The sequence below is a fragment of the Bombyx mori genome, chromosome 8, assembly GCF_030269925.1.
Source record: "Bombyx mori chromosome 8, ASM3026992v2".
Classification (NCBI taxonomy): domain Eukaryota; kingdom Metazoa; phylum Arthropoda; class Insecta; order Lepidoptera; family Bombycidae; genus Bombyx; species Bombyx mori.
The window spans coordinates 11,766,652-11,784,291 of NC_085114.1; the positions used below are offsets into that span (position 1 = coordinate 11,766,652).

Sequence of the window (17,640 nt, forward strand, 5' to 3'; positions counted from 1 at the left end):
AAATGACGCCACCCAACCTCAACCGCCAATGTAGCTTTCGTCACTTACCCACTTTGCCTCTTAGAATAATTACAAGAACAATGATTCACAAAATATTCAGTGAAATTTCGGCAGTACAACTACAAACACGAACAAGGGCCGATCATAAAGAATTCAAGAATTTCCACAATTCGGAGCGACCATTGTTTTCGAGTTTGCCTAGAGAAAACATTGCGTGGTCAATGACCGGCGCGAACATAACTAAGCTGTTGCAGTTTACTTTCAACGAGTCGTTAACAGTGAAAGTCTATTTTTGCGACGTTCTTAAAAAACTATCTCACTAGCGTGGTATGGACATGTGATGCGTAGAGAGAAGATGCATGTGACTAGAAGATGTATGGAAAGTGCTCTGAGGAATTGTTCGAGATGATACCGGCATCTCGTTTTTACCATCGTACCGCCCGCCACTGGAGTAGAGTTCATTCATACTACCTGAAGCCACTGCGATCATCCACAGTGCGTTTCCAGAGGTCTTTTTTGCCACGTACCATCCGGCTATGGAATGAGCTCCCCTCCAGGGTGTTTCCCGAGCGCTATGACATGTCCTTCTTCAAACGAGGCTTGTGGAGAGTATTAAACGGTAGGCAGCGGCTTGGCTCTGCCCCTGGCATTGCTGAAGTCCATGGGCGACGGTAACCACTCACCATCAGGTGGGCCGTATGCTCGTCTGCCTACAAAGGCAATAAAAAAAAAAAGAAATGATAGTGCAAAGTATAGCGGGAAGAGGTCGATCAAAGAAGACATGGGGTGTGTGAATGATGATATGAGAGAAAGAGGAGTGAGTGTTGAGATGACGGCTGATAGAAGAGAATGGAACAGAAAAATTAGCTGTGCCGACCCCACCTAGTGGGATAAGGTGGAGAAAAAAAAGAAGTTAAAAAACTATCTCAAATATTTATATCTCTAATTTTTCGTTATTATCGTTCGAAATAGATTCCAATAGAATTGGTTTCCGTTGCAAATATAGGTACTCGTACATTTGAACTACCAATGACATCTCTGATCAAATCAAATTGGTATTTATAGACAATATTAAAGTGTAAGTGCGTTGAAAGAAAGTCATTCTTTCCCTTTGGGCTAAAATGCTTCTTTTTTCCCTACCTATGCTGATAGCCTTGAAAGGCTATTTCAGCTTCGCCCTAACGTGTAGGTGAGCTCACGGGGCTCAAACCGGAGCGTTGCTAACACTGACCCTAGACCTAACAAGAGCAGTGGTTCGCAGAATCTACCACCGGATCGGAAACGCGACCCACTGAGAAGATCCAGCGAGAAACTCAGTGAGCCGTGTCTGTGGCTTAATTCGCTCGTCGAGCTCTTCGTCGCAAGCGACGGGTTCGACGAGGACGCTGGCCGGTGTTTGTTGTACCTAAAAGCACCGTTAATGGATCGGGAGGATCCGTAATCACGTGAAAATGCTTCACAGCACGTACTTGCCTCTCAATGTATTCTTCTAACAGTAGCTGTAATACGAATTAGGGAATTACGCAGAAAAACAGATAACAGCATACTACATACAAATGACACAAAGTATTAAACTAGAGAAAGTCTATTTCTCCTAATCGTATCTTAAATGCATCAGCCGGAATATTGTCATAAAGATCTTTTGACATTAATTTTTGTTTGTTTTTTATTGCATTGATGTGTCGACGAGCTCACAGCCCACCTGGTGTTAAGTGGTTACCAGAGCCCATAGTCATCTATAACGTATGTTTTTTTTTTATTGCTTAGATGGATGGACGACCTCACAGCCCACCTAGTGTTAAGTGGTTACTGGAGCCCATAGACATCTACAACACAAATGCGCCACCCACCTCAAGATATAAGTTCTAAGGTCTCAGTATAGTTACAACGGCTACCCCACCCTTCGAACCGAAACGCATTACTGCTTCATGGCGGAAATAGGCGGGGTGGTGGTACCTACCCGTGCGGACTCCCAAGAAGTCCTACCACTAGTGATTACGCAAATTATAATTTTGCGGGTTTGGTTTTTATTACACGATGTTATTCCTTCACCGTGGAAGTCAATGGTGAACATTTGTTGAGTAGGTACGTATTTCATTAGAAAAATTGGTACCCGCCTGCGGGATTCGAACACCGGTGCATCGCTACATACGAATGCACCGGATGTCTTATCCTTTAGGCCACGACGACTTCAAACCCACCTTGAGATATGAGTTCTAAGGACTCAATATAGTTACAACGGTTACCCCACCCTTTCAAACCGAAACGCATTACTGCTTCACGACTGAAATAGGCAGGGCGGTGGTACCTACCCGTGCGGCCTCACAATAAGTCCAACCACCAGTAAATTTTACAAATTAAATCAGTATTTGAGATGACTAAACTTCAAATTAATTTAGTGCAGTAAATAAACACTAGATAAACTGCCTCATCCACCATACAGCGTCCGTCAAACTCTCAATTAAAGTAATGCATATCCAATACAAAACGAGCGCTTCATTTCAGTCAGAAATAGACGAAGTACCCATCTGTGCGGTCTCACAATATCTCCTATTAACATTACTTCCTACTTTCTACTGTAAACTAAACAGTACAAAACAGGATACTTCACCCACGTACGGACGATGCTAAAATGATGTTAGTAACAAGGGTTACAAGGGTTACATACCCGTATCTTCTAATCAAATAATATCTGAGCAGTGTAAGTTCCTCTGATTTTAACCAGTTCCATTTTTCAGATTTAATTGTAAACAAAATCACATAGATATACATAAAATAATATACATATAAACAAAACCATATATATAAAACAATTGAATAACAAAATAAAAATAGCACTTGAAACTTCAAATTATCTTCAAAATTAAGTTAAAAATATAGTTCTCTTGCTGTAGTTACTAGTATACTACCCATAACTTAATCTACATAGGTTCGAGGTACCGTAGTTCGAAAAAGCTACGGTAAAGTTGTATTACTCATAATACACTGATATTCAAATTCCATGACATAACAATATTTGTGTTTTTTTATTTCATTCATTACGGCTATTAATATGAAACGTGTACCAAAATTTAAATGGATATATTTTAACATTAATATAAATAATTCTTAAACTTCTTTTAATATAATTGAATTATTAATGTTAAAGAAATTACCTTTAATCGAATTTCAGTTGAACTTCTAAACACAAAATGCACACAGCGATTTATTCACAATAGTAGTACAAAAGTATAGTTTGAATTCACTCGCGTACTCGCGACTCGGTCGTGAAGGCGGGCGGGACGTCCGCCCACCAAGAAAAACTATCAAAGACTGAGCGCCTAGGCAGCAATATGCCCTCATCGTACTAGCATTTCGAACTCAATTATTTGTCGTAATATGTAACAATAAATATCGAGTGCTTATCCGGATGAGTTCAAGGCAGTTAAACTAGTTAATATTTTTAGCTTTGGAAACGTCAGCGATTAAAATTTCGCGGTAGTTCTTAATCAGTCGTCGTAATGTTGACAATTTATTTCTCGAATGTTATTCTTACATGTTTCGTGTATTCCTAACATCATTTAATATTTAAAAGCTGTTAATTTTACTAAAGTTAGTAGTTTTTCGTTTAGATATTTTTGTATTAGTGTTAGTAAACATAAGGCAGAGAGTTGGTAATAACCAATTATGTTTCAGGTTATATATTTGGCTAATAATTTGAAAATATGCTTAAATGTGGTACAAACTATTCGGGTAATTAAAACTTCTGCAAGAAAAACTCCTCCCCATTGTTTCCCCTAACTCATACCTATAATACTAGTGACTAGAAGTCCACACGAATTGATACCACTGCCTAATTTATTTATTATTATAAAATTAAACCAATTACTTTTTAATGTAACTTCGACTTCATGTCTTAAGTTACCGACCTTACAATAATAATTCATTGGCTTCGTATATAAAGAAAGAGAGAGAAAGAGTATCCTTTATTGTACACAAAATAAAGAAATAATTGCGAAACATAAAAACAAAAAAGTATTGGCTGTATTATCGCTAAGAACGATCTCTTCCAGACAACCATCAGATGGACAAGAATCATTAGGAAATAAATTACACGCGGTCTACCTATCGATTGAAATATACATATACAAACACATGCATACATACATGGACAAATACATACGCACAGAACATATATATTGATAAATATACAAATATGAACAATGTAATAATAATTTTGCTTCTCTAATTTTGCTTATGTGTAAAACATAAATAAGAATAAACAATAGTAGCAAAGTATGTATATTTTAATCTTCAAAAATCGTCATTTCTGAACGCATTCCATAAACATGTCTTTTTTGTCAAAACATTGATCAACCTTCAGTTGTATGACATAATTTTCGATTACAACAATTTATGGCACAACAAATTGTTTTAAACTGTAATAGAATTGTTGAATCTTATTGTTTAATGTCCTTCATCCCAACGGCAAACCTATTGGTAAGTTACCTATTTTGATTATTGTATTTAACGGAATGGCAAACGCCCCAGAGGACGCAGTCCTACGAGATGGTCGGACCAAATACGATCTTCTCTGGACATCAACCTCCACAATGCCCTTCACAAAGCTAAAGATCGTAGAAGATGGAGGGAAATCGTACGAGAGAAACTGATGCAGCGGGGGAGTCACGACCCTCAGTAATGAGGAAAACGACGCTTTAACGGAATAAACCAAAAAAATTAATCATGCGTTTTTTTCTTTTTTACAAGAAATATATTCTGCTCTTTGATATAACATAACTATATAATTAACAGAATAATGTAATGTGTGCAAGGTTCGTCTATCGTGGCATACCTATGTACCAAGAAAAAACAAGAGAAAAAGTGTGCATTCATTTAATTCAAAGCTAATAAAAACAACAGGCAAGAAAGTATCGTATGAGATTAGTTAATCAAATAGCATCAGCAATCTTACCTGTATCTGCATCCCCATCAATATAATATATACAGTTGGGTATCGAGGTCTTTAAGCCAAGTCTTATATTCTGTTATATGAAAAATTATATACAGCGAAATGAGATGAAATTGATTATTTTGAGACTTTAATCAAATGGGATGAAATGAAATGAAACTAGATGAAATTGTAAGAAATAAATTCTCAGTGAGATAGTAGTTATTTAATGAGATTTTTTCGGTGTGCGTTTTTCAAAGAACCCGAAAAGCTATGTCCAGGACCTTTGTTTCTTCTGCCCACATTTGTGCAATTTTACAAATGCTGGAACATCATGTGTTCTGTTTTCACGTGTGGGAGTCCCGCTCTAAGATAATTACTGCTAATTTGATATGGTTGTCAAAATTAGGCCTAATATAGGCATGACGGATTTTTTCCTTTGGCATTTGAGTATGCTTATTATGAACCCTGTAGACCCCCGCCCCCCGAACCTCAGCATTGAAGAAACCGAAGCAAGGAGGAGAAAATCTTGAGATTTCAGTCATTATGATCAAATTTAGATCGATTCAGTTGGGTGATCAGACTGGGTGTTTACTAGAAAAAAGTACTTGCTACCCGTCAATAAACAACACAAAATAAATAACAACAACAATCTTGGTATTTAAGTAAAAGCAATATAAAAAATATCCACATAGATTCGAAGTTTTCGGCGCGAATAAAAACGAAACACTATTTCACATTTGGACCTTCGATCACCACCCAGAGCGGGACGAATACGAAATGAGCCGCAATTAAGCCGCGATTTCACTACGATACCGAATTTACAATTTTATGCGTAACTACAATAATTTTATTATTGTTGTAGTTTTATATTTATTTATGGTTATTGGACAGATGATGCTTATGCTCAGCGGCTAACGAAGTACATTGACCCCATTATCATAAATCTACGGACATCCTTTACATGACACCTAAAAGGAAATTCTAAGAATAAGACAACATTTACACTGTTTTGGTTAAAGTACAGTATGAAATCATTTGGGTCCATTTCATTAGCAATAACAAAAATAATGCTAACGGATTCCGCTGCAAAGAAATATCTTCAAGATAAAAAGAGCAACCGGTTGGTGGTGTATCGCGTCCTGACCCGGCAGGCTGGTTCTGGTCCAGCGGGATATTCCGGGACACTAGCGGCACCGTTTGGGTGGCCTGACGGGCTGCCGTACCGGGACGGCTGACGTTTCAGGGCCTTCCATTCGCTTCGAAGGCTCCGTCGGCTGGGGATCCTTGGGGTGAGCTGTGCCGTCTAGTTGTAGTGTTGACCGCGGTAATCCCCTTACCTCATCCGGGTTCTGACCTCGGAGGGGATCGGACGCTTGGGCAAAGAGTGCAGGGGAGTCGTTTAGTGGGTAGGATCCTAAAAACATCCTTGGGCCCGCGGTTTGCAGTCACGGACCGGTCCCATATACCACGCGGGCCCCCTAGGCGCGGAGACTTCGTAGGAGGAATGGCACCCGGCCTTTCAAAAAAAAAACCGATGTATGATTATTTATTGCGAAAAATTTCCACTGCGGTTCAAAACAAAGATCTTAAACTTTATAAGGCTGGTAAACCAACTTTTTAAGCCAAAACTTTGTCTTTCATTTTATATACTTATATTTACGAGAATAAAGCTGATTGTGTATTCCAATCATAGTGAAAACGCAGTTTATGTTTACGTAAAAACAAAACAATTATTTCATAGCCGTCAATGCTATCGACATTCAAGATATATTTAGTAGTATCCATACCTTTTTCGAATGAGCTGCACATCATAAAAAGTAAAGATGTATCTAAATCAAGAAAACCTGCCATTACGGCAACGGTATCATAAATTTCCTCTCAGTTAAGTGAGATAGCGGGTTGTGTGTTTTTCCTTAAGTCGTCCTTTACAAAATAGGAAGTTTCACAGAACCTCGTGATTTTCGGCCTGTTAGTAATTGCATTGACAATTTCGATTCTGACCAAGCTCGAGCTGCATGTGTCATCAACGCCAGTCCCGCTAGTTTCCGTCACTCGTGAAAAAACAACCCGGGTATCACCAAATCGTTCATCCTCTTCTAACATTCGCTTAAAATAAAGACAGAAATACTTTCGAGAAAATCGCAGGAACAAGCCTGTAATTACGCTCAACCTAATCTAATAATAAATAAAAACGCTCATTCATCATCCAGTCCTCAAGAACCTTAAGTATATGGGTCGTAAGCATCAATTTCGAGAGAAATGTAATAAGCGGAAGTGCAATCGAAAGCAGGTCACGTGGTCGATCGCTAACAAGATGGCTTTGATCTCAATAAATCTGTCACGTAATATCCAATATCCTTGTGTTTCCAAAATACCGACCATCGATGAAAATGGAGGAAAACAGCTAAAACGTGCGAGAGGAACAATATTATGTCCAATCAAAACACAATACATAGAGGACCATAATCAGCCAGAACATAATTAGGCATAATATTTATCACCGTTTGACAATTGGTCTAGTTGAACGTCCATTCGAAGCATTTGAACTAATGCGAATATGCTTCAGAATTAGTCCCAGAGGCAGATACCATTGTTTCTACATAAATACACCAAGATCTCGCGGCAGGCCCAAGAAACGCTGGTTGGCATTGCCAAAGGCGGATATGGAAGAGAATAACCTTATCCAGAAGCGTGCCAAAAACCGGGAAAAGTGGAGGACCTTAATAGAAAAGCGGACCCTGGTACTAAGCCGGGAAAAAGTTAGGAGGAAGAAAAAATAATTATTAGAAGAAGAAAAGATAGTTACGCAGAACATGTTCACGGAAAATTCCACAATCAAATGTCGCACACATAACAAATGCTAAACCTGCAACTTAGTGATGTGCATTAAGCCAATGGTAAGTCGTGGTGTGAATGCGTTCGGGTAGATACTACCGTCCAGCCTATTTCTGCAGCCAAGTAAACGAACGTATCACTACGAAGATTGAACGCAGCGTTTATACTATACAATTGAGACTGTGTTTGTTCGTCCATCACGCGACCATAATAAGGAAACCATCCCATGCTATGCTTTACTGGATGTGACTGCCACAAAGAACTTTTCCTGCACTGCCCGTCTCTTCTAGAATAATAGCGCCGTATTTAACATTTATTTTTTTGTGTCTTACAGAAGTCTCTTGATGGATTGTTCTACGTGTATGGTCGACATAACTTTCAAATAAGTACTAATATTAAACAATGTGCTACATTTGCAACTGCTTCGCTTGGACTCTTGATCTTATACAAAGGTTCGTGTAAAAGAGTAAGACTTTTCATTTATGTAAACACAGAATACCAAAAAGGTAATAAAATATTATATATACATTAATGTTTATTTATTAACGAAAACTTTTCGAGTTGACCCATGAGAGAAGTATTATAATAATATGTAATTTTAAATGAGAGTGTGTAAATGAGTTAAAGGGAATCGTATTATCAACTAAACATATCAAAGTAGTACTCTGTCAAGAAAGTACCGGGAAAAGATCAGTTATACACTAAATTTTAATGTTAGTTATTCATCAAAACATTTATCACTCAAAAAAATCTTAAGTAAAGCTTATCATACCTTACTTACGTATACGCCTATCGTACTTACGTATTACTAAAAAGGCACAAAATTATATCTACTTTTACTGTTTAATCTTGCATATATTATTTTCATCTTATTATTTCCGACGTTTCAAATACTTTAGAACTTTTATAGTCACGGACGACTGAACAACAAAAAAAAATCGAAAATCGAAAGAAAATCATCTAACTACTACTGCATCACCCTTTTTTGGTTTAGAAATATAGCTGACCCGAGGACCGACGTTTCAAATACTTTAGAACTTTTATAGTCACGGACGACTGAACAACAAAAAAAAATCGAAAATCGAAAGAAAATCATCTAACTACTACTGCATCACCCTTTTTTGGTTTAGAAATATAGCTATATCTAGCTTCGCCGGGGCGGGTAGGCGAACTCAAAAGCTTAGTCAGAGAGGAAGATTTACTCACAGCTGCCCAAGCCTGCCCAAGCCCAACAAAGGAGACCTGACCCGTCACGGGCAGCTGCTTCATGAATGCATTTACCACCGGATCGGAATCACGACACGCTGAGAACATCTGGCGAGCAAATTAACTCACAGATAAAGCCCACTGGGTTTCTCGCCGGATTTTCTCAGTGGGTCGCGTTTCCGATCCAGTGGTAGATTCTGCGAAGCACTGCTCTTTGTGTTAGCAACGTCGTCAAGTCTGAACCCCGTGAGCTGACCTACTCAATAGGATACGCTGGCATAGCCTCTCAAGGCTACAAGATTAGGTAGGAAAAAATAATTGAGAGTACCGTAATGCCCGATCGCGGCGTTAAATCTAGAAGTTTCACAATATAGTGTAAGAAATCAGGTGGATCCGGAAGAAAGTGTCTAGGCTAGGGCTAGCCATTACCTAATTTAATATGGGTAAACAAGAAACACACAAAAAGAATAGATAACGATTATGTTATTACCAATAGAAATCAATAAGCCTCGTTTAAGACACGCTGTAATCAGATAGAGGTCAAAGTTTTGAGACTGAGCCAATTAATTGGTTAGGTTACAATTCCTTTAATTTACTACTAAAGTTAGAACGACTTTGTGACAGTATTATTTAAAGCGATGTTTACTTATGATATCATAATTCAATAAACCTAAAAAAGGAAGTCATTGTAATCTTATTCTACAAACAGACATTACTAAAAATATTTAGGCATCCCGCCTACATATTTCCTTAACTACTAAAATACTGTTGCTTTTGAGATGTGGATGTCCGACGATGTAATAGTACGCCTTAAAAATTCTACCCACTCAATAGGGATATGGAAATGTATTTCTTATTTCGCTTTATGCCTATTTTGATAGGCCTCTGTGAAAAATATTAAAAATGGAAGAGTTATTTGAATTTAATGCTATCTCTCTCGCGCACCTTTTACACTTTAAGGGTGATAACGTTGTCAAAATATGTTTTATTTATTTATTTTATGACCTACAGTGTGTCTTTATCGTCTATTATTATAGACAGTGGTTTCATTCATAATGCTATCGATGCACGTGGGCGGCGCCCGCCGCGCCGTCTCTATGAATCGATATATGTGTACACATATATTTTATTGTCCTTGTATGGATCTCCATACGATCCGCCTGATGGTGAGTGTTTATCCATTGCCCATGGACTTCAGCAATGCCTGAGGCAGAACCAAGCCGCTACCTCCCAAAATATTCAGAGATATTATCACAGTAATACGTCATAGGACAGGAAGAGCATAAACTGTGACGGATTGATCGTAATTTTACGAATACATATATAGATTACGAGAGGCCTTGGTTTCAGCATCGCATGACTTACGACAATTTATAAATAATTTATTATATTCGACGATATCGTCCCAATTAACCTTGATAACATTATTTCGTGGGATAGTCTAGTTTATTTGGTGGGCAATCGATATGAACTGTTTTGAGTTTGAAACGAATACGATTTGAATTTTACATTGAAATCTATTTAATTTCCGTTTAAAGCATTTTCTTTTTTTGCATTATGAGCATATTATTAAAATCGTATACTATAATGCTAACAGAAACGCTGTAAAACACTACGCAAACTATGTTTTTAATCATCATTCTCCATGAAATAAATAGCCTTAATTATAAAATCAATTTTAATTATAAAATAAAGAATTTATATTGTAGAATTACGGGATTACAACAAAACCCAGCATACAGAAAATCTCTCGATCGGAATCCCGTTTAAATTAGTTTTAATGTGTAAACATAAATACATGCTATGTATATTATGTATGCTTACATATAAATAATATAATATATTGCTGAAAATCTAAATCTTAGGGCAAATGTTTGTAATAATAAGATGCAAATCATAGTGCCAAAAACGGATGAAGTAAAAGAAACACCCAAAAATAAGAAACGGAACCTACCTCTCTGTGACACGTTGCAAAGGATATATTATTATGGAGATATAACCCAAGTAGGGTTGACGTAAGGCAAGCCGGTCGTAAAATTCATGCCAAATCCCTATGCCACACGATAAGAAGACTGCTGCTGCTTTTTTTTCTACCCATGCTAATGGTCTAGAGAGACCATGTCAGCGTCACCGGGCTAGGTCAGCTCACGGGACTCACTTGATTTCTATTAGTAGTAACATAATCGTTATCTATTCTTTTTGTGTGTTTCTTGTTTACCTACACTAAATTAGGTAATGGCTAGCCCTAGCCTAGACAGTTCCAGATCCACCCAATTCCTTTAACTATAGTGTGAATCTTCTAGCTTTAATGCCGGGATCAGGCATCACGGTATTCTCCATTTTTCCCCCCTATCTAATTTTGTAGCCTTAAGAGGCTATGCCAGCGTAGCCTAATAAGTAGGTGAGCTCACGGGGTTCAAACCTGACGATGCTGCTAACACGAACCCTAGCAAGAGCCGTGCTTAGCAGAATCTACCACCGGATCAGAAACGCGATCCACTGAGAAGATCCGGCGAGAAACTAAGTGGGCTGAGCTGGTTCTGCGCTGATCCTACATAATATAAGGAGAAGGGCACGAAAAAGAAAAATATTTATACTAATATTATAAAGCTGAAGAGTTTGTTTATTTGAACGCGTTAATCTCAGGAACTAATAGTCCGATTTGAAATATTCTTTCAGCATTAGATAGGCTATATAACATCACGGTGAGACCACAATACAAGTGGAGCACCAATAAAAAATGTTTCAAAATAGGGGTTTAAATAGCTCTTTAACATTCTACAATTCAAAAATATCTTCTTTCTACGTAAATGAAGTGAAGGGTAAAATTTAGCGTTATGCCAAAGTAACTATTCCACGCGGACGGAGTCGCGGGCAAAAGCTAGTATTATATATACACACAATCATGTTTTCACAAAAGTGTAGATAATGTTACTCGTTTAACATTTCGGTATAACAAACCATCCTGATATTTATAAAAATACAAAACATTTCAATATCTTTGTATAATGATGATGGACTACATTTTATCTACAACCTTTTTTAATTACGTTCGGGTCGGTTCAGTATATTAACTTTTTTAAATTAAATAAGACAAGCAAAATTCCTTAACTCTTACTGCTTGACTAAAACTATTTAAAGAACACCCAATCCTTCTGATCACTGTGTTATTCCCTATATCCATAAATTTTCGTAATAATAATTCGGGACAGATTTAATCAAAAGCCAGCGTATTCGGTCGATTGATTTAACAATAGATTCTTTCGGCGTAGAACAGACTATATGTTTACGGATTACTGTCGTGTATTCAATACATATTTTTTGTTAAAGAACAATTTCGTGGCTATGGTTGTTACTACCGAAACTTTTCCTAGAATAGATGAGACGAGGATGACTTTGCGAGTTGTGGTAAATTGTTATGTTAATGGATGTGAAAGATGGATGCATAGATAAGTGGATCAAAATATATATATTATTCCAGAAGAAAAAGCATAATCGAGAGGAAGAATCAATAAAAACGGTCATATCATGAATACTTTTCATGGAATTTACGTTAACACTTTGAATGGAAATGTAAAAAAAAAACACATTTTATATACATATATATTTTTATTGCCCGTGTAGGCAAATGAGCATACGGCCCACCTGATGGTGAGTGGTTACCGTCGTCCATGGACTTCAGCAGTGCCAGGGGCAGAGCCAAGTAAGTAGCGCGAGAAGAGAAGTAAGTAGCACGAGAAAGAGCGAGTAAGTATATTTTATTTAACAAAGACCTTTGTTAAAACCCTCTAGTTTTTTTAAATTATTGGTACACAATTCTTACCAATTTAAAAAACCTGCTTTTGATTAAGCTACCGTGTGTGCTAGTTTAGAAATTTCTGCCTTAGATTGTTAACCAGTTTAGTATTTTAAGTTGTTAAGTATTTTAATTCAATTACAAATGAAGTGCAAAGACAGAGGACTATAGTATGAAAGAAGAAAAAAACACCCGAACTTTTTGTGTCTCGGTTTGAGTCATCGTAATAATCAACGACCATCGATATCGGAGATGGGATTTACATTTACATTTAGGAAATATACTTTTTAAATTTTACTTCACATTACAAGCTGGCAAATCGCAACTTGTATAATCCCAACCCTGTTACTCAATGCGTGCTATATATACCATTTAATTACAATAGATGCACTTTTTTCATTCACAGAGCTATCACTTTTGCATTGGCATGTCTAATGGCTTTCGCCGTGTGCTTTGGGCTCACCATTGCTATAGTGGCTGGTATAGCGTATGGCTACAATTACTCTATGGCTGAGTTCTTAACATTCACTAGTAAGTTCATTTTTAATAAAGAAAAACATTTAAGCACTTAAATTAATATGAACATTTAAACGACTTATTGAAACGATGAGAAGCGGATTTCTTTCCTTTTTTTTGTATTGCCCTTGTAGGCAGACGAACATACGGCCCACCTGATGGTGAATGGTTACCGTCGCCCATGGACTTCAGCAATGCCAAGGGCAGAGCCAAGCTGCTGCCTACCGCTTAATACTCTCCACAAGTCTCGTTTGAAGAAGGACATGTCAAAGCGCTCGGGAAACACCGTGGAGGGGAGCTCATTCCATAGCCGGATGGTACGTGGCAAAAAAGATCTCTGGAAACGCACTATGGATGACCGCAGTGGCTCCAGGGAACTACTCCGGTGGCGGGCGGTGCGATGGTAAAAACGAGATGCCGGTATCATCTCGAACAATTCCTCAGAGCACTCCCCATGGAACATACGGTACAAAATACAGAGGGAACGGAAGTCCCTCCGCAGACCCAGAGGTTCCAAACGATCCAGAATCGGCCGAACAAGACCGATTTCTGCAGATGCACTAAAAGCTGGTGCAATGGAACAAAACAGATTACGAATCAACTCAACTTCTTCAGAGTATTGCCTAATTTGTTTTTCCAATTTATCTGCATTCTATGCGTCTGCATAGATTATCCGATCGAGTTGAAGCTGTACATTTAATATTGGTATTATACTAAAAATTTTGGGCACATAAAGTAGCACGCATTCCCAATTTAGCGCTATTCATAATTCAATAGATTACTCTGATTTAAAAAAAAACCATGCTTATGCTATAAGAAGCGAGATTTAATGCCGAAATTGGAGACGCTTCTTAATTAGTCCTATTACATCTCTTTTTGTTTTCAATATTTGTTTTTTTAGGAACTAACGTCTCAGTATTCATGCGTCGAGGACAATTCCTGGATACACCTGATCTTTTTGGCAAAAATAGAAGAATGGGAAATCACGATGATGGTAATTATATTTTAAAATAGCATACTTGAAATAATATTTGCAACAAACAATATACAGATATATAGAAGTCGAGCAAACTGGAACGTGGCTCCACGTCATTACGGATCCTCCTGATCCATTAACGGTGCTTTTAGGCACCACAAGCACCGGTCACCTTCCTCGTCGAACGAACTAACCCACAGACACAGCCCACTGAGTTTCTCGCCGGATCTTCTCAGTGGGTCGCGTTTCCGATCCGGTGGTAGATTCTGCGAAGCACTGCTCTTGCTAGGGTCAGTGTTAGCAACTCTCCGGTTGAGCCCCGTGAGCTCACCTACAAACGTTAGGGCGAAGCTGAAATAGCTTCTCAAGGCTATCAGCATAGGCAGAAAAAAAAAAGGGAACGTGGAAACTTTTCAATGGAAAGTGTAATCAATATATTTAATAGCAATTTAATTTTTCAGCATTCTCTACAAATATAACAAACGATTATCAAGACGAAAACCGTAGGAGTGACAGTAGATCACTTTCTGACTCGTGGAACGCAGCCGAAGAGACCAGAAGATACGCTGAGAAACTGACAAAATACGCTGCTGAGAAGTCTTACGATACAGAAGTACAGCGTTTTACCATCGAAGTGGCTTGTATTTTAGAGGGCGTCGTTTTATTTTTATTTATTCTCAATTACCTTAATCGACATTTTGGTTAATTATAAATATTACGACCGGACTATCACATTTGATACGATAAGAAATGTCTGATTTAGTTTTTGTCATCGTATGTGTGTTTGTACACATATGTGTTTGAGCCCATTTAATCTTTTGAATTGTATCCGTTCACTATTTATTTACTTATTAGCACCCAAAGAATCCATATTTTCAAGCTCACTACACAGAATAGTTAACGGTAGCACTGCTCTTTCACATTTTCATTAAATCGAATTTTTAATCTTGCTTTCTCTTATCTTACAGATCGATGCACCCAATAATATTTATTCCAAAATAAGCTTGTCTCCGGTTCTAACGGAAATTCCGATCTTTGGAATTCCAACGGCCGTATGGAAAAGCGGCTCATCGAAAATAATCATGAGGAATTTTCCTCCCGTCGAAGAAATAACTTCAGCTATCAAATCGCTCAAGGATTATGATGACGAGAATTTTCATAAAAATAATAATACTAATTCGAATGAAAGAACAAATAACAGTTCCGAATCAAATATATCAAAAGAGAAAAATGAAGATGGTGTAAGGTGATTTACCAAATACAAATTTTTACTGGTGATAGGACCTATTGTGAGTCCGCGCGAGTGGGTACCACCACCCTGCCTATTCCTGCCGTGAAGCAGTAATGCGTTTCGGTTTGAAGGGTAGGGCAGGCGTTGTAACTATATTTGAAACCTTAGAACTCATATCTCAAGGTGGGTGGCGCATTTACGTTGTGGATGTCTATGGGCTCCAGTAACCACTTAACACCAGGTGGTCTGTGAGCTCGTCCACCCATCAAAGTAATAAAAAAAAATCGTAGTCAATGATAAAGTAAAGAGATTTTTACCAACATGGCCCTATGTCAGAATGAAGCTGCAAAACGCACTACACTCAAATTCAAGAAACATAGACAATAGACTCAGGGACCTCTAGTCTTCAGAAGCTATGGAATCGTACAAACCAAACACTACAATTAGATGCTGCTATCAAACTTGGAAGCAAGAGCTCGAAGACTCAATTGCATTAGAATAAATGCTACACTAAAAGTCAGAAGACATGAGAGATTTACCGCTTAAACTAAAAGAAACGTGATACCTGTTTCTTGCAAAACTTTTCCTCCATCAGAATTTACTATTTGTTATTTTTTTGTTGCTGTCTTCTTAAAACTCTCACATTTATGATAGATACCGTTTTTCTAGCTTGATACCATTCATTTTCGGTCGCAATATTAAGGGTATTGGGCCAACCCGGTATCTTGGGTATTGGACCAAGAATACTTCAGAAGTCGGTTAACCTGGTAACACAGTTGTAAAGGCACAAGTGACGAAAGGAATAGAGCAGTAATCTGGAACTCTTAAGACCCATACCAAGAGCTCCAAATATAACGAATTAAATCATCATAATCATTCTCCTGCCCTTCTCCCAGTCACCTGGGGTCGGCGCAACATGTTTTCTTCTTTCATAATCCTCTATCATATACCATTTCTTCGCTCACTTCCCTCCTACACATATCGTCTTTCACGCTATCCATCAATTTTTTCTTAGGTCCACCTCTTCCACTGAAATATGATCCTAAGACAAATTAAATACCAAATAATAATGATGATTTAGATTATAATTTATCCCAATTACCAAGCTCGTTATAATTTATCATATTTTTTTAATTATTTTAGTGAAAACTTAACAACGCTGAACTCATTGAGTTTCTCAACATACAAAGCTCCGCCGGTTCTGGACTATCCATCTGAAGACGTCGAAGAAGATAAGATAATTTACAAGCCAGTGTGATTGTGTTCCAAATGATTTTCTATTTCAAGTTTTACTATATTCAATAAAAATATTGTTTTTCGATATCTCTGCTCTACGTCTAGACCACGAGATCCTTCGTGCATTTTATTGTCGGACGAGCCATATGAACGTATCCAATGAGCCAATTTTGTACACGAAAAATAATTAAGACAATTATACTTTGATGCACGTGTTCATTTTATTTATATTTCAAAATATTTACTACAGATTTTTTTAAATTTAAACTTGATTCTTGAGGTTTTTCTTTTGATAAATTCTTATCTAAGTAAACCAATCGAAAATTGTAATTTGCCAACTGGTGGTAGGACGTCCTGTGACTCTGCACGGGTAAGTACCGCAACCTTACCTATTTTTTAATGTGAAGCAGTATTGCGTTTCGGTTTGAAGGGATAGGCAGCCACTGTACTGTAAAAACTGAGATTTAGATCTCATGTCTCAAGGTGGGTGGCGACATTTACGTGTCATGAGTTCGCCCACCATTCTTAGAAAGAAAAAACACTCTATGCAACCACTGCTACCCCAACCTTAGCATTAGGTGGACGTAGAATTTCGTCTGCCTATCAACAAACAAAAAAAGTCGAAGTTACCGATCATCTCAATGACAAACCTAGTTGGCGCTTACACAATCGACTACAAAACTTTCCTACCAATTTTGTTTAATTACAATACCTTCCAACAACTATGGAAAATAATTTAGCGAAGCCTTCGAAGTAAAAGCTGTTCGTTAATTGGAGTTACGTAAAAAACAAGATTGCCATTGAATTTGTAACACTTTTTTTATGGCCGCGTAATAGAGATCGACCAAATTCTAATTTACCACCATAGCGAATCGACGGCACTGAGGACAATGCTGGCTACCATGAGCAAC

At 37.7% G+C, this 17,640-nt stretch overlaps 2 protein-coding genes across 2 annotated transcripts in view; one reads left to right on the forward strand and one right to left on the reverse strand.

Moving 5' to 3' along the window:
- The window catches only part of LOC101737969 (beta-3 adrenergic receptor), a 136,561-nt gene extending 133,246 nt beyond the window's left edge, over positions 1–3,315 (reverse strand). Inside the window, exon 1 of the mRNA XM_012695587.4 lies at positions 3,156–3,315. The gene's annotated coding sequence lies outside the window, so the exon portion shown is untranslated. The remainder of the gene's footprint in view (positions 1–3,155) is intronic.
- Positions 3,316–4,342: 1,027 nt separating this feature from the next.
- On the forward strand, positions 4,343–16,946 carry LOC101739614 (uncharacterized). The gene is made up of 7 exons (XM_004932181.5): positions 4,343–4,479; positions 8,103–8,220; positions 13,177–13,301; positions 14,188–14,280; positions 14,724–14,875; positions 15,231–15,508; positions 16,637–16,946. The coding sequence occupies exons 2-7, from the start codon at positions 8,171–8,173 to the stop codon at positions 16,749–16,751; spliced, it is 813 nt and encodes a 270-aa protein (XP_004932238.1). The 5' UTR covers positions 4,343–4,479; positions 8,103–8,170; the 3' UTR covers positions 16,752–16,946.
- The last annotated feature ends 694 nt before the right edge of the window (positions 16,947–17,640 follow it).

Excerpts from the sequence above, each read along its gene's own strand:
- LOC101739614 (XM_004932181.5), top strand. The coding sequence starts at position 8,171 with ATGTGCTACATTTGCAACTGCTTCGCTTGGACTCTTGATCTTATACAA. Across the intron at positions 8,221-13,176 it reads ACTCTTGATCTTATACAAAG|AGCTATCACTTTTGCATTGG; the intron begins GTTCGTGTAAAA and ends TTTCATTCACAG. Across the intron at positions 13,302-14,187 it reads TGAGTTCTTAACATTCACTA|GAACTAACGTCTCAGTATTC; the intron begins GTAAGTTCATTT and ends TTGTTTTTTTAG.